General features: G+C 36.6%; 5 protein-coding genes across 7 annotated transcripts; 3 read left to right on the forward strand and 2 right to left on the reverse strand.

Moving 5' to 3' along the window:
• Window positions 75-4,568, forward strand: LOC109728190 (cysteine synthase-like). Its single transcript, XM_020258541.1, has 10 exons — window positions 75-416; window positions 890-999; window positions 1,098-1,155; window positions 1,470-1,733; window positions 1,864-2,001; window positions 2,254-2,305; window positions 2,407-2,456; window positions 2,922-2,981; window positions 3,150-3,230; window positions 4,043-4,568. Exons 1-10 carry the CDS (start codon window positions 150-152, stop codon window positions 4,130-4,132), a joined length of 1,170 nt encoding a protein of 389 aa, XP_020114130.1. The 5' UTR covers window positions 75-149; the 3' UTR covers window positions 4,133-4,568.
• Window positions 6,130-9,470, forward strand: LOC109728183. The gene is made up of 4 exons (XM_020258531.1): window positions 6,130-6,752; window positions 7,861-8,259; window positions 8,392-8,675; window positions 9,053-9,470. Exons 2-4 carry the CDS (start codon window positions 7,900-7,902, stop codon window positions 9,213-9,215), a joined length of 807 nt encoding a protein of 268 aa, XP_020114120.1. The 5' UTR covers window positions 6,130-6,752; window positions 7,861-7,899; the 3' UTR covers window positions 9,216-9,470.
• Window positions 9,904-13,872, reverse strand: LOC109727795 (pentatricopeptide repeat-containing protein At1g59720, chloroplastic/mitochondrial-like). Its single transcript, XM_020257975.1, has 3 exons — window positions 12,600-13,872; window positions 10,717-11,782; window positions 9,904-10,360 (listed from the first exon to the last, which is right to left on the reverse strand). Exons 1-2 carry the CDS (start codon window positions 13,641-13,643, stop codon window positions 10,955-10,957), a joined length of 1,872 nt encoding a protein of 623 aa, XP_020113564.1. The 5' UTR covers window positions 13,644-13,872; the 3' UTR covers window positions 9,904-10,360; window positions 10,717-10,954.
• Window positions 16,215-21,853, forward strand: LOC109727820 (type I inositol polyphosphate 5-phosphatase 10-like). 2 transcript variants are annotated; one of them, XM_020258012.1, is made up of 13 exons: window positions 16,215-16,449; window positions 16,901-17,038; window positions 17,152-17,227; window positions 18,140-18,211; window positions 18,286-18,367; window positions 18,471-18,575; window positions 18,635-19,250; window positions 19,557-19,750; window positions 19,832-19,940; window positions 20,114-20,262; window positions 20,601-20,815; window positions 21,298-21,475; window positions 21,559-21,853. In XM_020258012.1, exons 2-12 carry the CDS (start codon window positions 17,009-17,011, stop codon window positions 21,318-21,320), a joined length of 1,671 nt encoding a protein of 556 aa, XP_020113601.1. In that variant the 5' UTR covers window positions 16,215-16,449; window positions 16,901-17,008; the 3' UTR covers window positions 21,321-21,475; window positions 21,559-21,853. The 2 variants fall into 2 exon arrangements, with proteins under 2 accessions (XP_020113601.1, XP_020113602.1); XM_020258013.1 differs by having other exon boundaries at window positions 16,216-16,449; window positions 18,143-18,211.
• LOC109728169 lies at window positions 22,395-24,097 on the reverse strand. Of its 2 annotated transcripts, none has more exons than XM_020258519.1 (3): window positions 23,807-24,097; window positions 23,394-23,686; window positions 22,395-22,711 (listed from the first exon to the last, which is right to left on the reverse strand). In XM_020258519.1, exons 1-3 carry the CDS (start codon window positions 23,861-23,863, stop codon window positions 22,651-22,653), a joined length of 411 nt encoding a protein of 136 aa, XP_020114108.1. In that variant the 5' UTR covers window positions 23,864-24,097; the 3' UTR covers window positions 22,395-22,650. The 2 variants fall into 2 exon arrangements, with proteins under 2 accessions (XP_020114108.1, XP_020114109.1); XM_020258520.1 differs by having other exon boundaries at window positions 23,394-23,652; window positions 23,807-24,082.

Here is a 24,097-nt window from a genome sequence, read left to right on the forward strand (position 1 = left end):
AATATCCAAAGGTGAGGGGGTCCACTCACCTTTTTTTCTTTTTTTTTTTTCCCTAAACCCTTCCAACAAAGTGACCCTTATCGCTACGCGCTCTTCTCTCCGTGGTAGTAGCCCATACACTCTCTAACCCCCTCCAAAACGCTGCGGCAATGGCGCTTCTCTCCACCGCACTTTCCCCCACCGTGGCGTACCTCTCCGCCCCTTCCCCCCACGCGCGCTCCCCTCGCCTCGTCGCTCCCACCTCCCTCCGCTTCTCCTCCCATGGCGCCGCCGCTGCGAAGCTCGTCTTCGCGGCCTCGGCCAAAGCCGCTTCTCTCCGCACCAGGGAGGTTGCGAAGGAGGCGGAGGAGGATGAGGAGGAGGAGGAGGAGGAGGAGGAGCTCGAGCAGGTTAACATCGCCGATGATGTCACCCAGGTTCGATTCCTCTTTAGGGTTTTCCCTTTTTGTGTTATAGTGTAAAATTTTTTTTTGAAGGGATAACCCCTGTGCTATCCATTTTCCGCCCTGGTCCTATCCTTTTCATGTTTTTTTTCATTTATGACCATGTAAAAATTTGATTTTTATTATCAAACACCAATTTTTGCCAATTCTCAATTAAATTATAGTTTATATGTTCTATGGCACTCAGTAAAAGACCAATTAAAAATGGTTTGCTTGGTAATGTTGTCATTTTTCAGTTTTTCAAATGTAAATTTTACGTGCTTTGATGTGTCGATGGACTCCGCTACACTTGTCATTGTTGGTTAGTTTGTAATGCAATCCTGTGGAATGCCGAAAAAAAAGGGGGGAAAAAAAGAACTAAGTTTTAAGTTTTGAGCATCCTCATTAGATAATTTGATCTGTATTTCCTGATTAAAAATAGATATTCTATGTTGTTTCGGTATCAGTTAATCGGGAGAACGCCGATGATATATCTTAACAAGGTCGTTGAAGGTTGTGTGGCCAATGTTGCCGCAAAACTCGAGTCTATGGAACCCTGCCGAAGTGTCAAAGACAGGTAAGCTTTCTCTTTGCATAATGTTGCTCTCTTGAATTTTTTTTTTTTTTTTTTTTTTAAATCTTTTTGTGAACTTTTGTTATATGTTTTCTCTGCAGGATTGGATGTAGCATGATAAATGATGCGGAAAATAGGGGTTTAATATCTCCAAGGAAGGTGAGGTTCCTTTTTTTTTTGTGTTATTTACATATATTCAGCTGCAAATTAGCTACTTATATGTATATATCCTCAGAAAATCTGAGTTTTCTGTATGCCCTCCAAAATCTTAATTTACATATATTTGTACCTAGAAATATACACTCCCTGTAAATAACATTTTCCTATAAAATATAAGGCAGGTTCGTAAGAAACTTCACTTTCAAGGTGTGTATATGTATACATAGGAAGATTCAAGGTTATGTGTATAAAATTTCCTTCTCTATTTTGGTGCTATCATCAATTGTTAATTTTAAGTTTCTAAATTTATGCAGACTATTTTGGTAGAGCCAACTACTGGAAACACGGGCGTTGGTATTGCTTTTGTCGCTGCTGCTCGAGGTTACAAGCTAATAGTAACTATGCCTGCATCAATAGATATAGAGAGGCGAATCCTTCTACGTGCATTTGGAGCAGAGATCGTTTTAACTGATCCAGCCAAAGGGCTAAAAGGAGCAGTTGATAAAGCTGAAGAAATTGTTCGTGACACACCAAATGCGTTTATGTTTCAGCAGTTTGACAATTTAGCTAACACCAAGGTTGTTGATTTACAAAGATTAGTGTATGCTTCTTATATTGTTAGTTAACGGAATATTATCAATATTACTCTGTGATGCCTTATGCTTATAATTCTGTACAGTTTATTAAGATATCTATGTTAATATACAGATCCACTTTGAAACCACAGGCCCAGAAATATGGGAGGACACAATGGGTGGTGTCGACATATTTATTGCAAGCATTGGGACTGGTGGTACTATAACAGGTGCTGGGCGCTTTTTGAAGAAAATGAACAGAGACATCAAGGTCTACAGATTTCATTTGCGAGATTCTTTAGCCATGCATGACCTCTATTTTGCCATTGTTTTTAAACAATTTTATATTACGGCCTCTCTTCATTTCTTTTTGATTCTTTGGTAGTTATGGCCTAAACTGACATGGTTCAGTTAATTCTTACTTTAGAGATTTTAATTCAATCAATCCCTCCTATTTGGTGTTTATCAATTCTATATCTGTCAATGATCATGACATCTGTTCTGTTTCAACCTTTTGTCTTAGATAATCGGAGTAGAGCCTGCTGAAACTAGTGTAATCTCTGGAGAAAACCCAGGTAATTTGTGAATGTTTTAAGGTTTTGCGTGCCAATAGTTCTTTATCTTCTTAAATTTTTCCCATAGATGGTTTAATCGTTTGTTTGTAATTTGCAATTAGGCTATGTTCCAAGCATTTTGGATGTCGCGCTGCTTGATGAAGTTGTGAAGGTCAGAAAGTGTATTTTTCTTGATACGAAAACTCTTTCAGCCTCTACCAGATTTTGTTAATTCTTCAGCTTACTGCTGATGGGCGGTGACAATGTATATATTTTTTTAATTTCATTATTTATGGAACTCAAGATGTTTCGAAGATTATGCTTAATTTTGTTAATTATAATCTCATGTCATCGAAGGTCCGTATTGGATGACATGGTGCAGATTGGCACTCATTTTATATTCGCGAATTTTTCTGTCTGGTTAGAGTAGAAAATCTGCTTTTATAATGTGAGCTACTTTCGACTGACTATTATGTCTTGTACATCCTAACAAGAGAAAAATCCATTTAAATGGACCGGTTTTCACATTTTCTTTGATTCGCATATAATTCTCTTTATGTATTTCAAATGAAAGAGATGTTCACATACAATTTCGAAGACTTGATTGTGCATTTGTTTCATATTGCTGAACTAACAGATCAGCACTGCTGAAGCTGTTGAAGTTGCAAGGACCCTGGCATTAAAGGAGGGCTTGCTGGTGAGAATGACTATCCTCTGGAGTAGATTAGTTACTACTATCACAAGATAAATAACCTTTTGTGATTGAAAAGATACTCGTATATACTATAGCACAATGGATTTCTATGCCTCAAGGCCCTTAATTGTATATCTACTAAATCAAAGTGTTAATCGATATATTTTCCAGGTTGGCATATCTTCAGGTGCTGCTGCAGCGGCTGCTATCCATGTGGCAAAGAGACCTGAAAATGCTGGAAAGTTAATAGCGGTGAGGGAAATTTTGCTTTTCAATTTCATCCATAATTGAGAGGGTGTTTGCTTTTTTTGGTTACACACGTAATTATTCACATTTTTTACTCTTCTAATAATTTATGTTATGTATGGCTTTCGTGCCTTAGAACTAACCATTTAAATTAGATATTATTTTCACAGACGGTTGTGTTATGCTTAGATTAAATAATAAGAGAACTAGAAAACAGTATTGGTTGTGTGGACCAATGCAGTAATTGCTTTACAATCTTAGGGAGATGTAAATGTGGATTGAATTTAAGGCAGGCATTTTACGCTGGGAAATGTTGAAGGTGGAAATGTAATTTTATAAAGCTGCGAATACTGGTTTTAGAACAATTGAAAAGGTTGCTTGACATTGCATAGACTAGGTAGTAGCTACTTGATCTTTCCATCTAAGGTGGTTCCGGATATACTAAGCCCAAGATGACTGCGGCATTGTATTTTTGACACTATCATTCGTCGTAGTAGTTTGAGAGATTACAATTAATGGTAAAGGCAGGATGCTTTGAAATCCCCCACCCCCCCCTCCATTGATTTGATGGTCTAAACCATAAAGCTATCGTGCTTGATGATGCTCAATCGTTCTTTTAAAACTAGCATACTTTGAAGGTAACAATCTCTTATTTTTTTAATAGTAAACCAATATCTCACTTTGAAACTGTGAAGTGATGGTAATTTGTGGCTAACAGTTCAAACTTCAAACTATAAAGCATGCATAGTGCATAATACCTACGGATGATTGTTGATCCTGCTTTCTCTTTGATGTTATTTATATCAATGGATTTGCAGGTCGTTTTCCCAAGCTTTGGAGAGAGATACATATCCACTGTTCTCTTCCATCCCATATATGAGGAAGTTAGGAAAATGCGGAAGAGATAAAACTTTTGCCCACACCAATGGAGCGGGTACACTTATTCATGAGAACATCCCGAGAATTGGTGAAGTTTCAGAGGCCTACTGCTATTGATATTCCGACCTGGGGCCGAGTTCTTTTTTAACTCATTGAAGCAGTTATTTTTTGACTGCTCTCATCTTCAGAGGTGAGAAACCCTAGCCTCTTCTGCCCCGCTGTCGAAACAGGCCGCCTGGAAAGAAGGATCTGGATTAGTAAATCTTTGCAGTAGTTCTTCTTTTCTTCTTACTTTTCGGCAAAACTGTTGGAAGAATTTCTTACAGAAGCATTGTAACTTAGTTCCGGAAAGGTGAAAGTTTCAATTTCATGGTAGTTTTGGTTTTAAAGGATTACAAAGTTGCCATATGTTTTGTATTGAGTGAGCTATTTCTGTCCTGATAGACAAATCCTGCTTCTTTGTTATTCTTGGAGCTTCTCTTTTAAGAATAGGTCTTGTGTGCTATTAGGAGCACGGAGGCTTCCGTGCTCCTAAGCCGTTTTCAATAATGGAGCTTCCGAATCGACGATCGGCTCCGTTAGACTTGATCTAGCGTATTTGAAGTATCTAGAAAATAAATTTTGCGGCTTTTCGATATTATTTACCTAGTGATCGAAAGGGTTTAAAATCAACAATTTTTAATGGTTGATGTATATCGTTTGCAAGTTTAACAGTGTAAAAGTATTCAAATCAGATGAAGTTTTGATAGAAAATTTTTTATACTATTTACAGCAAGATCAATATTTCTGATCGAAAATTTTAGTGCTATATCACCACTTTTTGTGAGATTTTTATTTTCAGCTGTTGATTTTGAATCCTTTCGATCGTTAGGTAAATGATATCGAAAAATTGTAAAATTTATTTTCTAGATACTTCAAATACGTTAGATCAAGTCTAACGGAGCCGATCGTCGATTCGGAAGCTCCATCATCAAAAACGGCTTAGGAGCACGGAGGCCTCCGTGCTCCTAATAGCACACAGGACCTACTCCTCTTTTAAAATCATCTCTACTGCTCTACTATAGCCTTTTCATAATTTTGTGTTTGGCTTTGAGATTACTATGTAAATAAGTGGTAACTATGGATAAGATGAGATTTGTTATAATTTATTTTTTATATTAATTTTCACCCATATTCCAAACCTCTCCCATACTCTCTACACGATTAGACTATCGGTGGTTAAGTAATTATTATTATTATTATATTAATTACATAAGTATAATGAGATATAGAATAATTATTATCATAATAGTTATTATTACAGAGATAATAAGCACATACAAAATGCTAGATCCTTTTTTTTCTTTACCTTTTATAGTGAATTCAGAGTTATCATTTCTGTCACTAACCATAATTTTTTTATTTATTATTTATTGAAAAGTATTTATCCAATTAAAAAAAATCCTAAAATTCTGTGGGCGTAAATGCGTAATACAATGGATTTACCTAACGAATCGCGCTTCTCGGGTATTAACGTCCACGTGGCGCTTCCGTGGCAAAGGTGCCAGCTGCGTTTCCAACTCTCCCTCTTTGACGACGTTTCCCCGCGTTTCCCAATTTGGTGTCGTCACCCCCCCTCAACTTTACAGAATTTTAAAAGTGATCCTTATTGTAAAATAAATTTTTATAATGGATCACTCAATTTGTATCCTCTATATTTTAACTTTAATTTATCTAAATTAAATTAAATATATTAAGTAAAATTTCCAGTTTCGTTGGCTAACAATTTTGATATTTTATTTTTGTAGGTCATCATATGAAAAATGCTCAAAACAGTTAAATTTAGCTGAATTATTATCAATGATTACAAAATTTCTACTTTTGTAGATGTAATTAGTGTAAATCCGAGTAAAAAATTGGGCGTCTTAATGCTTTTTTTAAAAAATGCAAAAAACAAAACAAAATAATTGAGTGTCCATTTAAAATACCACATAGTGGAGGGGGTCGATGCACATTTTTTACTCTATAAATACCCACCCCACGCTTGCCCCGCAAATTTCGTCTTTTTCGATCCTAATCCGGTAATCCCCCAAATTCTCCTCACAAAACCCCATTTCGTTGATGGGCTAACCCTAACCCTAACCCTAGCGGGCGATCGCAATCGAAGCTCTCTCCCTCTTCTTCTTCTTCTTCTTCTTCATCCTCCGATTGTGTTCTCGTCGTCGTCGTCGAATTCGCCGCAGCGGAGTTGGATTAGGGTTTCGGCTTCTTCGATCGGAGAGCATCGACCATGCCTTCGGTGCTCGGGCGATTCCCTCCTCGCCGCCGCGCGGCCTCCGCGATCGCCTCCCTCAGCTCCTCTTTTAACGTCGGTTCGTGTTCGCATCGCCTGAAACAGTGGAATCCCCGTTCCAATCTTAGCTAACACTGGGCTTTCACGTTGGGGTGGGGTTTACCCTCTTCTTCGTTCGGAAGATTCCCTCCTCTCTTCTTCTTCTTCTTCTTCTTCCTCGTCTCCTTGTTTGCTGCGACGTTCTGTGTGTTCTCGATCCAAGGGATTAGGGTTTGTTGGGGACATTTCGTATTGTTCTTTCCGCTCTTTGGATCGGAGGAATTGGAATTCTTGGGTTGTTTGGGTTTCTGGTGGAGGTTTCAGCATCGCTGGTTGGGGTAAGAGTTTTTATTGCCTCCTCTTTTTATTATGACATATGAAAATGGAGATGTTATCGTGATTTTCAATACATGTTGTTATTGGATTTTATGAAGTGATCGAGAGATGATTATCATGTGTTTGGTTTGGCTAAACTGTAGTTCTACCGAAATTTTATTTAATGCTGTCATGTAAATTGCATATCAAAGATTGTAAATGTTAGGTGTTAGGGTTATTCTTTTGGAGATTAATTGATGCTAATAATGTGGTGTTAGGTCTTAAAAACATCATTGATTGCGCCTTGATGAATACTTGGATCAGGACGGTGCTATAAAATCTAGGAATCAATGACTGAATTACGTATGCAGGGTTATTTTGACAATTCAACTGGTTCCAATTGGTCACGCTGGCATAATTTGTAACCTTAGGCTTGGTTGGCTGTGTTGCCTTTTCTTTATTTTTGTAAACACAATTTATCTGATAGATCTTAAGCCCAAATCGTGTGTTTGTGCATCTACAGGGTTTGTTTGGTACTAAAAGTAAAAAAATTTGAAGATGCTTTCTTGCATTTTGCTAGGTTGCATTAAGCTGGCCAACGATGAAAAGAGTGGGAAAACCCATCATGTGGCACATCCAATCGCATAGAAATTTTTGTTATAATACAAGAAAAATGACAACAATACCGAATTAGCCTTATTTTACTTCTGCCATTTTCTGAATATGTCAGGACATAGGTTCTTGGAATTGCTTTCAAATAACACATAATTGAATCACAGTTGTTTTTGTTGGATGATCCTCTTTTGTTGACCGCACAGCTGCTAGAAATATCTGTCAATACGTGTGCTTATTCTTTTACTATTTCTGTCCTTTTTTTCAAAAAACCAAACTCATCCTTTTCTGTCAGTAAGGGTACCTGTTAAATTATTAAACTTTTCCCTTCTCTTGTTGTGCATTTGGTTAAACATCAATATTGTTATCGGTTATTGAGTCAGAAGATGTTGAGAAGGTTGAACATTTACAATTATTTATGAACATCCAAAACTTAAAAGTGTTATCACCCTAATGGTGTATAATTTTTTTGCCTGTAAGTAAGGATCTAATTTATTATTTTTCCCTTTTTTCTAACAGAAATTTCTTCAGAGTTCATTTTTTTATATTAGCTCGTGGATGGGCAGTTTGTCACTTTCCACAAATACTTTTCCCGGATATGATTCGGCTGTTGAAGAACTTGGAATAACTCTTAGCCAAGTTGTTCATGTAGGGGATGAGGATGAATTCACAGGCAGTAACGTCATATCCATTCTTCATGAGATATCCGATGAAGATGAAACTGAGTTGCAGACTCTTTCTCTTAATTCAGTTTTATCTGAAGGCTCGAGTCTTTCTCTTAATTCAGTTTTATCTGAAGGCTCGAGTTATTCTGCTACCGTGTTATCTGAAGCTGTGCAATCACATTCTCTAGTTCAGAATGAAAACAAGGTTTTGTTACCCAGCGAGATAGTAGGCGCCAGAAGTCCTTCTCATGAAGTAAGTCCTATGTTCTCTGTCTGTGTTCTCTTTCTGTGTTGCATTGATAATATATAGTTTGCATTAAAATACCTCTCGGTTGTTAAAAAATGTATCATTATCTGGTTTTAATTTCCTATTTATGCCCTGCAGACTGCTCGAAAGCTAGTTTCTGCGATGAAAGGAAGTCGTGCAGAGCAGGGAATCGTATTAATGTCAAAGTTGAGTGTGAAATGGGCAGAGGATGTGTATGATCCCCCTGTTACCGCCGAGTCTCACACCGTGAGGGGTCATCATCGCCATCGCTCGAAGGCCAATAAGAAGGATTACAACAAGAACAAGCACTCCAAGGCCAAGTCCTCCTCTCGCAACAGCAGTGATAGGAGGCATGCTTATCATAGAAGCAGCAGCAAAATAACTGATCCGCATTTGTTGAGGTTCTCTTTCTTGTGAACCTTTTGAATCCTTTCATTTGTATTGTTTGGGTAGTACACATGGCTAGTCCCCATACTTTCCTGATATTGCAACTTTGTCATCGTGCTTTTTTGCCCGACCGCAATAGACACTGATATGGTCAGAAATCTAGTTTATCTAATTAGATGACTATATCCCACACAGGGTTGAATGGTCATTTACAATAAAAGCCACATTTTTAAGTGTTTAGGGGCTGACTAAAGTATTTATATGGAAGTGCTGGGATGAAGTTGCAACAGGGACTACGCATATATTTGCCTTGGTCACTTCCATGGATTAGGTAACTCATTGAATCATGCTAGACCGATTGAACGTTTCTTTGTTTCCTGTTATTTTTCAGATTGCAAGATTTTCGTGAAAAGTCATCAACATTAAATAAGGCTGCGATGTCGATTGTGGAGGACGCGCCGGAATGCGCAGCGAGGGCCCAGGAACTCAAGTGTGGCGGCAGCTTCATGGGTCCGCTTTCTCCCATGCATTTACCACTAGCAGAGGCTTCTTGAGCAAGGGAAAACGAAACCCAAAAAAAACTATAAAATTGGGCAAATTCTCTCTAAACCTCTGAATACTAAACACCGGAAACTTTCCACGATGCCTGAGCCGTAGTTCTAGTTCTCTGATTTGTTTGTTGTGAAATTTTCGTTCCTGTTTTCGATTGGTTTTGCTCAGAATTTTCCTTGAATCGACTTGAAACTTGATGCATTCTGTATTGCTTTTTGGACTCTAGTTAATAAAGACTTATATGTATTTATTTGGTCCTTTTGGTTTACTTGATTCGGCAGTAGCTTAAAGTTTCTAGAAGTTGCGTGTACTCTTGAAAATTCAAAATTCATTTGATCGTGACACCGACCGTCTCTAGAGCAAGTGGCAAAGGATTTGATGGTTGGTATTCGAGACTTAAGTTCGAATTCTAGTTGATTTATATTTTTATCTAAGTTTATTTTTAAATGAAATAAATAAAGCAGGTAGCGTGGTACCTATCTCTTCAAAAAAAAAAAAAAAAAAAAAAAAACTAATAGACCTACCAAAAAATAGAAAGGATTACCAAAAAAGAAAGTAAAAGAAAAGCCAATCTAAATATAAATAAGTATTGATGAATCTTTATTAGGCTTGGAAAAATAACGTCGAGCCTTCTTTATATCAGAATAGAAGATGGGACGGTGGTTCTATGATCTTAATGACTAGATGTAGTTAAAACTTAAAAAGTAAGTTTTTTTTATACAGGGGACGAAAAGTAGATGCTAGAAAGCAAGCAGAAACAACCAAAACACAATGAATTTTCTGAAGTATTACATACACTCAACACAATCCAAGACAGCTAAACCACAAACTAAACTAGTACATACCATACGTAGCAGGTTCCTATCTCAGTTTTGTTCAATATACGCCCAAGATCAAGATATTTAGTATACCCAAGTCCCAACACAGACACCGTAGTATGATCTACAATGATGTCGATGCTTCTCTCTAATTAAACAGGTTGTACTGTTGCCAGCAGTGTTCTATAGAAGGAAGGAATGAGCGGTTTTACTGTTGCCAGCAGTGTTCTATAGAAGGAAGGAATGAGCCTCCCCAGTCCCCACAATCAAATCTGAGCAGGATTTCTGCCACGTGCGAGGCAATGTCTTCTTTTCAATCTTCTGCTTACCTGCACAATACAGTTCATCATCAAATAAGTAGGCGCCTTGCAAACAAGCTGTGCAAACATTGAACCTACTTCGCAGATTTCTTGATTCCATTTGGGGACAATTCACATTCGAGGGAACAAAAGCCGGTAAATTGATGAAATTGTGCAATGCACGTGTGTGACATGGAGAACAGCACCACACCTCTCTGTCTTTTCTCGTGCGCATGCGTGCATGTGTTGGGGTCGGTAGGGTATGGGGAAGCAATGCATGCTTAAAGTGGGACATCGGAGCGATACAGGTTTTGATATCTTAGAGGCTAATTTTTACAATTACACGTTCAAAATAAATGGAAAAAAAAAACTTTGTGTTGCCTTACCTTAGAATGGAACATGAAACCAAAGGCACAGTAAATATTCATGCTTCGCGTCCGAACTGAGAACCAACTTGTTCATGCCTTACATTCACCCTTCTTCGCTCATCTGTGTATACCCCCTTCATCTTCCAATATTCAATAGGGAGCTAAACTCTCTCCATGTAGCTCCCTTGCTCTCATAAAGTATAATAAGGCACACTTTATGAATTGCGCTGCAAAAAATAATGATGGGGAAAAACAATCACCAAAAGTCCTTACAAGAACAAGTTCCCTTAACAAAGTGATGAAACCGGATGCGGTCTCTCACAATTATTTCTCTTTCATATGCCTTACTTATTATCTTTGTCACCTCATGGCAATCCGCACAAAATCGCAAGTTCTTCACCACCCTAATAACGTTAGGTGCCTTAATTTTCAACAACCCAAAAGCAATGGCTAACCTCTCGCTATGCTCAACTAAAGCCTCCTCTTTTTCCTCTTCACCCACATCATGCAATACTGCTGATGTCCAAGGCTTGTGACCAGCTTTTCGAGCAAGCTCAGCTATGTCCCTTAACACCTTCCTTATCTCCCTTATTTCAGGGTGTGAGTCATCACCTACGACAAACTTGTGCAAAAAGCCATTTATCTCGATAGAACTGGAACCAGGCACAATCTTAACACCATGGCCCTTCATCTTTTTCCTCATAAAGCTCACTTTCTCCCACTGAGAGCTCGATGCATACAAGTTGGAGAGAAGCACGTAATTCTCCGCATTGAGTGGTTCTATTTCAAGAAGTTTATTGGCTACTAATTCTGCTTTATCGAGATTATTATTGTTTCTGCATCCGACCAGCAGAGTCCTCCATATTATAGAATTTGGCAATATAGGCATAGTAGTGACGAATGAGTAAGCTTCATCTAGTAGACCAGATCTGCAAAGTAGGTCAACCATGCAACCATAAACCTCCATTGATGGCTCAACCCCAAACTCCTGCATGGTGGACCAAAATCGTCGGCCATCATCCACTAATCCACTATGTGCACAGGCCAACAACACACCAATGAAAGTCACATGATTTGGCTTCACCTGAAAAGCAATAGAAGAATTGACAGAATTTTACTGATTAAGAAATTTGCGAAGCAGAAGAAACAAATTACAATATGCACATTAAAGAACTTAATGCAGAAATCCAATAAGGTTAATTCACAGAAAGTAATCAGTGAGTATTGGCAAAATAAACCACTATCGGCATATTGTTATTTAGCAGGCCATAAAAATCATGAGATCTGAGGCAAGAACAAGTCAATTTTGTTATGTGAGTTGTTCTTCTCAATGGACCTAAAACAATTAAGAACAAAAGTGAAATTAAAACCGCTTTCTCAACAAAAATCTACTCTCTTGCACCTTTACCACAGGACAGTAACATAGAAAACCCATATTTGACATGTCCATACACTTCATTATTGAAAGCATCGGTCAATGTCATGGCTCGAAAGATTAATTCAAGATTATTAGTACATTATACTGCGATTCACATACCAGTGCGTATTGCAAACTATGTACTCAATTAATGCGCATTTACGCATGTCTAAGTCACCTGGTTTTTTAAGAATCTAATGCCCAAGTATGTCATAGCAACAGGTTAAATCCTAGTCTTCGTTTACTAGTCCACTCCTAGAACCTAAAGTTAGACACTTAAACGAGTCTATAACTAAAAACATAACCAATTAAACATGACTAGATTTGTGTTAATTATTGTTTAAGGAATTGTGTCAAGTACTTTTTCAAAGCTGTACACGGAATAGGAACCAATATACCTCAGCAGCACTTTGGTTAGAGGACGATTTTCCACATAAAGTTTGTATCACATTACATGGTATGCATGAAAATAGTTCTCCCATACCTTCGACTCCAACATTTTAGAGAAAAGCTCCAAAGCATCCTCCACAAGCCCATGTATGGCCAACCCAACAATCATTGAACTCCAAGCTTGCGCATCCCGCACTTCCATCTCATCAAACACCTTTCTTGCCTTCTCAATCGCCCCGCACTTTGCATACATGTCGATCAATGCAGTGCTCAGCTCGAGATCGACAGTGATCCTCTTCCGGTCGATAAACGCATGGACCCACCTCCCCAAATCCAATGCCCCCGCCCTCGCGCAAGCCGAGATAACACTCACCATCGTCACCTCATCCGGATCAATACCCACCTCCTGCATCTCCCTAAACAAGCCCAGAGCTTCAATAACCAATCCGATCCTCGAATACCCGCTAATCATCGCGCTCCAAGCGACCAAATTCCTCTCGGGAGTTTCATCAAACACCGACCTTGCGAGCGCAATCTCCTCACACTTTGCATAAAAGTTCACCAACCCAGTTTGCACAAACGGGCTCGAATCGAGCCCGTGCCGGAAAGCACGGCAATGGATTTGTCGGCCTTCGGAGAGCGCCGAAACGACCGAACAAGCCTTCAAAACAAAAGCAACGGTGAAGCTATTCGGGTTGGCGAATCCCCGAGCAACCATCTTCTTGTAGAGCAAGATGGGTTCTTTAGAAGGGTTTGGGACCAAAGAACACCCTCTTATCATACAATTCCAAGAGAACACATTTGGGCGAGGCATTTCATCGAACAGGCGACGGGCGTAGCCGATATCGCCGCGATCGGAGAGCGCGGCGAAGGCGATGAGCTTGGAGAGTGCGAAGGAGGAGGAGGGGGAGGGGAATTTGAGGAAATGGGCGTGGATTTGGCGAAGGGCACGCATGTTTGGGCATTGCTGTATCAGAGAAGCTATGCGGTGTTCTAAGAGTTGGCGCGGAGAAGGGAATGAATGTGTTGGGTACGTTATGGGCGTCGCTAAATTGCGCAGCGTAGAGAGAGTGTGGGATTGTGTCGTGGTGTTATGCGTGTGGAGATATTGGAGACAATAATGCGTGAGAGGAGGCATACGTAGAATGAAGTGAGATGAGTGTGTTTTGGAAGGATAATATTTTATGTTATTGTTGCTAGTGAATAGAGAGGCTTTTTAGTATGTGAAATTAAATCGAAGTTAAATTTAGAAACTTGGGTTTATTTTAAAATAATTAGGGTTAGCAACAAATGGAATTGGAATTTAAGAAAAAAAAAAAAAACAGATCTTCAATAAAATGATTATCTACTGTGTTGTGTAGATATCAGTTTATCTCAGTTTAGGTGAATATCGCATTCCAAAGTCCTAACAAAGCTGGACCTCTTTGAGTTTAGTATAGTAAATATCCTGGGACTGCTAGGCCAGTGGCTCAGGTTCAATTAAAAGATGTGAACAAAACTTTGGGATTACTAGTATATAAAATATTTATTTCTAAAATTTAAACTGATCGGTAGAAATATCTTACTCATTATTTTGTCTGACAATAGACTCCTATATAGGCTAGGGCTACTATACTCTTAATTTTTTCTACTCACAAACTTTCGACCGTTGGATGACGGGATGTGCGGTTAGAATGAGAGTGGTCTCCGTTAGATTAATAGNCGGTACTATAGATAGTATAGTAGCCTAATTCTATATATATATATATATATATATAGAGAGAGAGAGAGAGAGAGAGAGAGAGAGAGAGAGTCCGGCTGCTATGCTATCGATAGCACCAAGCACTTGGTGCTATCAAGTTTTCTGCCGTTAGATTAACCACTTTGATTATTTTTACCCGTTAGATTATACTATTCAACCAACCACCCACTCAACCCTAGGGGGTTTACATCATCCTAACCGCATATTTCTTAATCCAATGGCTGAAAATCTACAAGCACTAATAACATGGTACTTTTCAAAGCATAGGAGCTCAATTTTATATATATATATATATATATATATATATATATATATATATATATATTCTGACATACATCTAATAATACAAAGTATTTGATACTATCTAATTTTTCATCATTAAATCTATCCTTTGATTAATCCTAATCACTATTATATTTGTGCTATTAAAAATATTCCAGCCAAACTCTGTTCTTATATGTTTAGTGATACGAAACTTTTTATGTCAACACAAAGATGGGCTCGTTTCTTTTTTTTGAGAAATAAGATGGGCTCGTTTCAAAGTGTATTTCGAGATGGAAGGTAGACTTTTGCTGATTTGAAATATAATTCTAATTGAAAATAAGAAAATATGTAATAAAGTGAATAAATTTCTTTGTTTATATTTGTTTAAATATAAACACTACAATCTTTAGAGAATCTTCAATATTTTCATGTTACAGAATTAAACTGATAAATTTAGCTTTTTTCTTTTCTTTTTTTTTTTTTGGAGATATACTCGTATTATTATTGCTTAATTACCAGAAAATATAATAACCTCTGCTTTATTAGTAAAAAGAGTGAATCTTAAAGCTATCATATCACGAGATCATCAAACAAGTGTGACGTGCCAACACGAGCTGAGGTGCATTATTACAAATAGGTTCTAATCAAAATAAAAAGTAAGAAATTGAAAAAAAGAAATGCTCAATTTTTTTGCAATATTATTGCAACTGTGATCCCTTTTTCATTCAATGAAAATATAAAATAGTTATTTTTATTATAAAATAAGTCAGGCACGATGGAGTTCGTGCTAAAATTAAACTAAAATAAATCAGACACTTTACTGAAGAAATTAAATAGTTATTTTTTTTAAAAAAAAATTGAATTGTAAATTATAAGGGATAAAAAGTATGTTTTATGTGAAATTTCATGGACTAAACTGTTTAAATAGCAGGTAAAAATTTACTGAGACTGGCTCAACTGTATGCCATTTTGAAACTTGTCTCAGCCCTTAAAACCTAATTTTTTAAAATTAAGTGATTTTACTCAAAAGTTTGAGATTTTACTAAATTCACTGATGATTTCACTAGATTCAATAAATTCAATTATTTTTTAGCAAATAATGCTAGAGTAATTATCAACTAATAACTAATAAAGTTATAAATTCTAAAACAAATAATTTAACAAGGTTTCATTCATGAAAGTTGAGGTCCCAATTTCAAAATTTCTTCTAATTGAGGACTTTTATACATTTTCATCTGAACCAAAAAAATATAAGGATCAACTTATGTTTTGAGGTTTTGGGCTACTAAGCCTACAAAAATTTTTAAATATAAAAATAGGTCTTTAAAACTTTTATTTGTAAAAATAGGTCAATAAAAGCGGTGAATGGTCCATCGATTTATCTAATTTATATATTTTCTATATCCAAACTTTAAAAGATGTATAGTATTAAACACTAAAAATAATTTTAATTGGTTGAAAAAGTGGTAATTTATTCACTGTATAGACTTAGTTTTGTAAATAAATTTTTTATAAAATTATTTTTATAATTATAGAATTTTTTAAGCCTATTAATAAAAAAAATTTGAAAAACAAAAAAGCTACAGAGGAATTGGAGGAAACAAACGACGCACCACGGCGCGCGTTCCTCCACGCTATCTCCCTCTCTCTCTCTCTCTCTCTCTCTCTCTCTCTCTCTCTCTCTCTCTGTATATATATATATATATATATAAACCCTTCCCATTTCTCGAACACTTTAGGGGCTTTGACCACGCCCTCGCTCTTCTCCAACGCGCCCTCCACGTAGCTCCTCTCTCTCTCTCTCTCTCTCTCTCTCTCTCTCTACGCGATTTGGGTCAACGCAAACGACGGAGGCCGCGGCGGCGTTCTCAGGCTCGAGGTGGCGGCGTCGCTGCGCCTCAATACTCGTCCATTTCCTACGATTTCGGAGAATTTGAAGGTGTTGTAGCGCTCTCTTCGATCCTTAGTCCAAAAGTTGTGTTTTTGTTGAGAACCCAGATGGGGATTTGATTTTACTGTTCCATTGGTTCGTTTTCGATGGGCTGTGGATTGGTGGGTTTTTTGGTTGGGTACCATTGAGCTTTTTGATCTGAATCTAGGGTAAGTGTTGTAGTTGCTCGTAGTTTTGTGGTTTTCGAGTGCTTAGTTGTGTGTTATGTTGCAGTTAATGGTGTAAAGGTGTGATTTTGCTGGAAATGGCGTTCACAAATGATCAATTTTCTTATTTTGTTGAGAGATCAGATGGGGATTTCCTTTTTACTGTTCCATTGATGGGTTTTGCTGGTTAAATTGATGGGAATATCATTTATTTAGCATGAATCCAGTATAGCTTTTTATAATTTTCATAGTTTTCGTGGTTTCTGAGTGCTTAAGTATGTGTTTTAATGCAGTTTATGGTGTAAAAGGCTGATTTTTGGGGGAGCTCATTATAGCTCAACTTGGTAATTAGAAAAAGAAAAGAAAAAAAGAAAAAGAAAAGAGCAGGGGATTTGCAGAAAATGCCCTTCACAAATGATGGAAAGAAGAAGGTTTTTCTCTTGATCTGCCCCTATTTTTACTTTCTCAATGATCAATTTTTCGGCTTTTTCTGTTTGTTTAATGAAGCATTTAAATTAAAGGGATTTTGGTTTTATTTTTGCAGTTTTTTCTTCAAAAAGCCATTGGATCGAAGGAGAAGAAGGGTGCAAAGAGAACCGAGAGCTCGATCAACTCCTCTCGTTAGTCGTTTTTCTTTTTTTTAGAAGTAATAAGATTAAACAAATTTTTTTAAAAAAACTCTGTTTTCTGACAAACAAAAAATAAAAAAAAGGAATCCGAATTTTCTCCATATTGCATACAATTGCTTAGGACAATCTATATTTAAAGACAATTTCTGGTTTTTGCTTAGAAGGAATTGTTTCTATAAAGATTGGAGGATCAGGTAGTTTCTATATGATTCGTGGGGACGAATTTCTTTGTGGATTTGGTTTAGGAATGGTGAGGAAAAGATGGAGCATGACATTTGGGTCATAATCTAATTAGCAAATAGGAGATGATTGAATCACAGATAGTAAAAGGAAAAAAAGAAAGATGATAAAACCTGCAGAGGAGACCAGCAAATATATACATATGAATTAGCAGGGACTGGAGACATTCATTGAGTAAATAGATTTTTGTTTCATTCAACATTGTTTCTCAAATTAAAATAGAAGAGCAGGTACAAGCGATCTGATTTTTTGGAATTTTTTGTCGAAACATTTGTCTCTTTTAAATGGCTGCATATAATTTGAAGATCAGGGGCTTTCTGTTTGTTTCTTCTGAATATTACAACTCTTTGAAGTTTGAATTCTTCATTAAGTTTTTGCTGTCGCAAGTAATGGCATTTCACAACATAAAATTGATCAGAGATTTTCAGAAGAAGTGGAGAAATAATGCATGCTAAAATCTAAAACAAAATGTTGTGCACTTTTCCTTTCGAAATTGAAAAGTAAGAAGTGGTCTTTACTTATTGAGTATTTCCAGAGAAAGAAAAAGTGTACTGATTAACTAAGTTCTATATCAAGTCGAAGTCTTAATAGTGCGGTAGATTTTAGTTTAATTTGCTACCTCTTAGGATATTCAATAATTTTAACTGCTCATTTTACATTTAGCAGTTGATTTTGGAGGGAGCCCAACTTACCCAGAGACAGCTTCCTCTCCTTCCCTCTTTAAAAGCTTTTCAGGTACTTCATTCGGTTAGATATCTCATAAAATTCATCCTGTAGTTCCTCATTTGATTTGGTCATATCTTCTGAAGTAAATGAAGCTGAGAGGAAGAGCCTAAGTTTCAATACTTTCTGTTCCCCGATAACAAATAATGTAAATATCGAGGCCTTCAGGTAATATACACTAGTATTCTAATCCTCTTTATTTATCAATACACATTTTTGTCAATTTTCTTGTTCATATCTCCAATTATCTGCTACTTTTATTACTGTATAGGATATTTGTCGCGACATGGAATGTTGGAGGAAAATGCCCCGATGTTGGGTTGAACCTCGATGACTTTCTTCCCACTGATGATCATTCAGACATTTATGTTTTAGGGTAAGGATTGTAGTTTGAACCTTCTCGTTGTGCTTGCTTTAGTTCTAACAATTGAACAGTTTTCAGGAAATTGTCCCTCTAAATGCGGGAAATGTTCTTGTTATAGAAGACAATGAGCCGGCAATTAGATGGCTTACTCTCATAAACCAAGCATTAAACAGGCCAATAGATGCCGACTCAAATAGCTTTTCGTTCAATCCGTCTCCCTCTAGCATTTCAGCTTCTTGTCATCCTCCGACTCTTGATACTACAATTTCAAGCCATTCGAAGACGGCTAGTGGTTCTGTAATCTTTCAAAAGCCCTCTCTCAAAGCAGCTAGCAAAATTTTCAGACCAGTTAACAGAAGAAGGCTTAAGAGCTGTAACTGCCCAGTGGAATTTACTAAGACATTGTATAAAGATTCGTGTTTTCGTTGTCCGCAAGCTAATGTTAGCGAGAGTGATTCCTCAGAGGAGGACGATGAAGAGGACGGGACAGAGGACTTTTCGAGCTTTTTCACGGTGAATGGTAAACCTTCTGCTTTTTCTGAGCAGCTAAGATACAATCTCATAGCTACCAAACAGATGGTGGGGATTTTTGTTTCTGTGTGGGTGAGGAAAGACTTAGTTCAGCACATAGGCCATCTAAGGCTCTCTTGCGTTGGGCGTGGGATAATGGGCTATCTCGGTAACAAGGTGAGAGAGCTTGGTCATTTATATTTTCACAGATATGTACAATTATCTATGTACATCTACGCACTTCAAATATTTTAAATACTCACATATATACCCCTCATACTAGAAGAATGACCTTATTTGGATGACTACCAAACTTAAGGACTTTCAACGCAAGGGTTATATATGGAATTTAATGCATTACGAGATTCAACGCAAATAAATGATTTTGTAAGGACATATATGTGAAAGAACCTATATTGCATGATGCTCATTTTTTTTGAAGCATTGACTGTTTATTTCAGGAGTTCGTACTTCTTTTTGCAGGGGTGTATATCGGTGAGCATGACACTGCACCAAACGAGCTTTTGCTTTGTTTGTAGCCATTTGGCTTCGGGGGAGAAAGAAGGCGATGAGTTAAGAAGAAACTCTGATGTTATTGAGATATTGAAGCACACACAGTTTCGAAGGATTTGTAGAAGAGCTGGACGGAAGATCCCGGAAAAAATTCTTGAACATGAGTGAGAATCTTCTTATAGAAGATTATGTTGATATTTGTTAAATTAATCCGACATTAATTTTGCACTCTTTGTCTGTTTCAGTCGGATTATATGGTTAGGGGACTTGAACTACCGTATTGCGCTAAGCTACTCAGAGACTAAGAAACTTCTAGAGGAGAATAATTGGGATGAACTTTTTGAGAAGGATCAGGTAATTTCTTAAGCTCCATGATCAAATAATTAGTTTGATGAATTTTGTCTTTTATAGAATGATTATTTCATTATATCATTATACGGACCATTGACAAACTCTTATTGCTTTTTATGATTTCTATGTTTTTTAGAAACCATAAATTTTGACCTTTTCTCTATTTGCTTTGATAGCTTAAGATTGAAAGAGAAGCAGGACGAGTATTTAAAGGATGGAATGAAGGGAAGATATATTTCGCTCCAACGTACAAGTATTCATATAACTCAGATGCTTATGCTGGAGAGACGGTGACGTCAAAGAAGAAGAGGAGAACCCCTGCATGGTATGCGAGACCTTTTGTTTGCATCATCTCTGTACAATGAGATGCTCCCCCTCCAATATACATATCATCTTTGAACTGTTATAGATAACTATTTGACTCCTCTTTTTCACTTTGTACTTTGTATGGGGGTTTACTGTGTGTGACTCATAATTGTTGCTACCAACGTAACTCGCAGGCTTCCATTTTTGTACTGCTAAGTTTACATACTACGATAATTTATCAATGTTTAGACTCAAAACTATGAACTGAAATTAGTTCAGTTCAGTTGTACGAGTAACAACATCTTCCCTTTTTTCCTCATTGCATTCCATTCCCCTTAATGAATCCAACCTTTTCAGGTGCGATCGGATATTATGGCGTGGTGATGGGATTGTACAATTGTCTTATTTCCGTGGGGAGTCTAAATTCTCTGATCATCGGCCAGTTTGTGCAGTTTTCATTGTTGAGGTTGAGTTACTTGACCCTAGATTGAAGAAGGGCTCGTCAACTTCCAACATGAAAGTTGGTGCTGAAGAGCTTCTACCCAAAAGCCGTAAATTCTTTCCTAATAAAAGTAAGCAACATAGCAAACTGCAGTAGTATGCAATTACTTTTTCCATGAATATGGGTGAGATTATACAATATCTAGATATCCTTTTTTTTTGCAGTGTCAATTTTATTGTTGTAAAATTGCACTTAAATGTCTATTGTGCACTGTCGGGATCTAAAATTTTCACACGTTTCTCGAATCACTGGAATAAGATCACTAAGCAATCAGTAAAGGTCTTTCTCAAACTATATCTTGTCTTCAGTTATCAGACGCTGTTCTCATGCTCAATTTTTCCTTTTATGCTAATCTGATGATGTTATATATGCCATTTCACAAATAGTACAATGTTCATAGAAAGATATTACCTAGTGAGAGATGATCTGTGACGAAATTTTGTAAGGTTATAATAGTCGCATTTCCTTTTTTATTCTAAATTATTGTTTCCATACTTCTATTAATATGTATTTTTGCCGACTCTAATTGGGGTCTATTGTTCAATTATGCAGGTTCCTGCCTAAAAGATGAATAACTAATGTTCAATAAAATGTGCACGCGACATATTGATTTTCAATAAAATGTACATGCGACATATTGATGAGCGACTACCGCAAGGAGTGTATGTTTGGCAAAATTGATGAAATACTCTAAGATCAGCAAAATAAATTGGAATACCAAATGTAATCAGTAAGTGTTGCTTCTACATTGATATCCATTTCTACTTTCTATCAAACTAGAATGGCTAATATTACCTTTTGTGTTTCTTCAAGGTTGCTTTTATTTGCGTTGGCTCCTCATGGAAGAGATTCCGAGACTAATTTTGTAACTGCGCTTTTTTTTAATTTGGTTTACAGTCGAATTGTTTGAAATGAAAATTGTAACTATTGTTGCATTGATAAATTTTTGTGGCAGAGGATTTTTTTTTTCTTTTTTATTTTAAGACCTCTTTTTGGGTTCATTTGGGGACAGGTTTTGCTGTTGAAAGGAACATTTTAGTCTCTCCACTCTGAGATGTACAAAACCATGTTTCAATATATGAATAAGGATTTACAATTCTAAATTCAATATATGAAGAAGCTCTGAGCAGCATTATTGTTTTTTTTTTTTTTTTCCTTCAAAAAAAATGGCCATATACCTCTGCTATTACTGCTTCTGAAGCACCTTTTGAACTTAATGTGAGCAGCAAAAGTGATTTCTTTTCATGTGTCTTTCCAATTTGGGCCGAGAGAACTGTATTTGTTGATAATACAAAATTGATTGATAATTTTCAAATGAAATTAAAATCTGATCAAACTACTTACTGTACATTCCACCGTGACATTTTTTAAATGGCGAAAATGTCCTCTTCCAAATTAATTTTAGATGCAATGTTGGTTCTACTCCGTAAAGATTTTAAGCCCGTTATTACTTTTTCAACCAGCTTTATTCAAATAGCACTTTTTAAGAAGTGCGAGTTGCTTCCTAGAGGGCTATTTCAGACTCTCAGTGAATGATATCAGTAAATGATATCAGTAAATAACCGAGTTAGTTTTAAAGATCAATTTGATTAATTGTAACAACTTATTGTTTGCAGTGAACCTAATACTAACATTGAAAACTCAAAAAACATGTCAATGCTCAATATATTATCTACATATGCTATTGATCCACTGTATCAACCAATATCTTATCAACAAATATCTTCTCTGAGAAAAGGAAAGGGACTAACATAAAACAACAGTATGTATATATTTTACATACACTGAAGTTACATTGGAGGATGCTCTTGCAATTGAAATCCATGAACACATCTTTATAGTTCTAAATATATGTATCCTCTGTTGTTCATCAAATTTCATCCTTCAGGCAAAGAAAACTTTTATTCAGCACTTATTTTGCATATATTCCTCTCGGCATCCGATGCTGCAAAATGCTCTGTCTCCCCTGAATCCAAAGTTTCTCATGTGTATGAGATGATTTACCTCACAAACATAAAAATAGATATGAAGGATTGATTTTAATAAGAGGGACTTTTATCAATTCATTTTGAAAATTAAAAAAAGGGATTTTAGCTATTTTCTAGTGTGCAATTAGAGAGTTTCTTCAACTGTTTTTTTTTATAAAATTTTTACAGTCAGAGTCGAGGGTCTCGATCGACTCGACTGGACCTTATACTTCTGATAAAGAATTATTCACTTATCTTTGATCTGATTGATCAAAATTTGTAAACTGAAAATACTGATCCAGCCATGAAAACAATAAAAAGGTATAAGAATAAATCCTGAAATCTCAAGAAAGAAGAATTCAAGTAGTTTAAGCAAAAGATTGCGCTGCTCTGAATGTACTTAAAAGCGAAAAGTAAACAGAATAAGTTACGAAACAAAAACTTCAGGATCAAAGAGAAAAAAAGATCCTAATAAAGGTAAGTTGCACTAGAACTTATTGCAAATGATCTCAATATGTTTGTTACTTAATATGTATATGCTAATTCTCTTCTTTCTTCTCTTAATACAATTTTCTCATATTTCTCTCTCAATTATATGCAATATATGTGTATATAGTGTGTGTGTAACATCCTCTTATCTTAATCTTGTTCATCTTGAAATAGATCTCATGAAATTCATACCTGTAAATAAAGATATCATGTTCTGATCCGAGGGGACACCTGCACGCGCCGCAAGAGTGCAAGAAATGGAGCGGTTGCGCGAAGCTCTCGACCTTCGCACCTGCTTCTTTTGTGGACTTCATCATGTAAGAAAAGAAGGCATCAAAGTCGATCTCAAGAACTTTAGTCTCACCAATCTTAACGAGATCTTCATCATTGATCTCTCTTTTGCTTGTTGTTCTCCTAATCGTCGAGGATTGAAGGTGCTTACGCGGAATTGCTTCAGACATAGATAAGCACTGAATCTTAAAAGGCTACACTAACAAAAAAAAATTAAGAATAGTTATGAAACCTAAGATCTTCTCAAGAGTTATAGCTTGAACTTCAATATATCTCAATATCGAAGTTGCGTCTCTCATTGTAATGTTGCTCACCTCTTTCCATTTCAACGACAAGAGTATTGAGAAAGAGAATTCTACTTGAGGGGTCATGAAAGTGATGTAGGGTTAAGTCATATATACAACTTGAAAGAAAGGTTTTGTGATTATTGCAATGAAATTATTGATCTTAATGGTATCTTTCTCTATGGTATAAATTAATCTACAAGCTAAGGAGTATCTTTCTTTATGTTGTAATGCAAGTTACAAACAAAGAATGATTTAATGCATGTAGTTAATTTTTCTGCGAAAACTGTACTGAAACAAAAAATATCTAGAGCTCCAGTG

This window comes from Ananas comosus, linkage group 23 (genome assembly GCF_001540865.1).
Source record: "Ananas comosus cultivar F153 linkage group 23, ASM154086v1, whole genome shotgun sequence".
NCBI lineage: Eukaryota > Viridiplantae > Streptophyta > Magnoliopsida > Poales > Bromeliaceae > Ananas > Ananas comosus.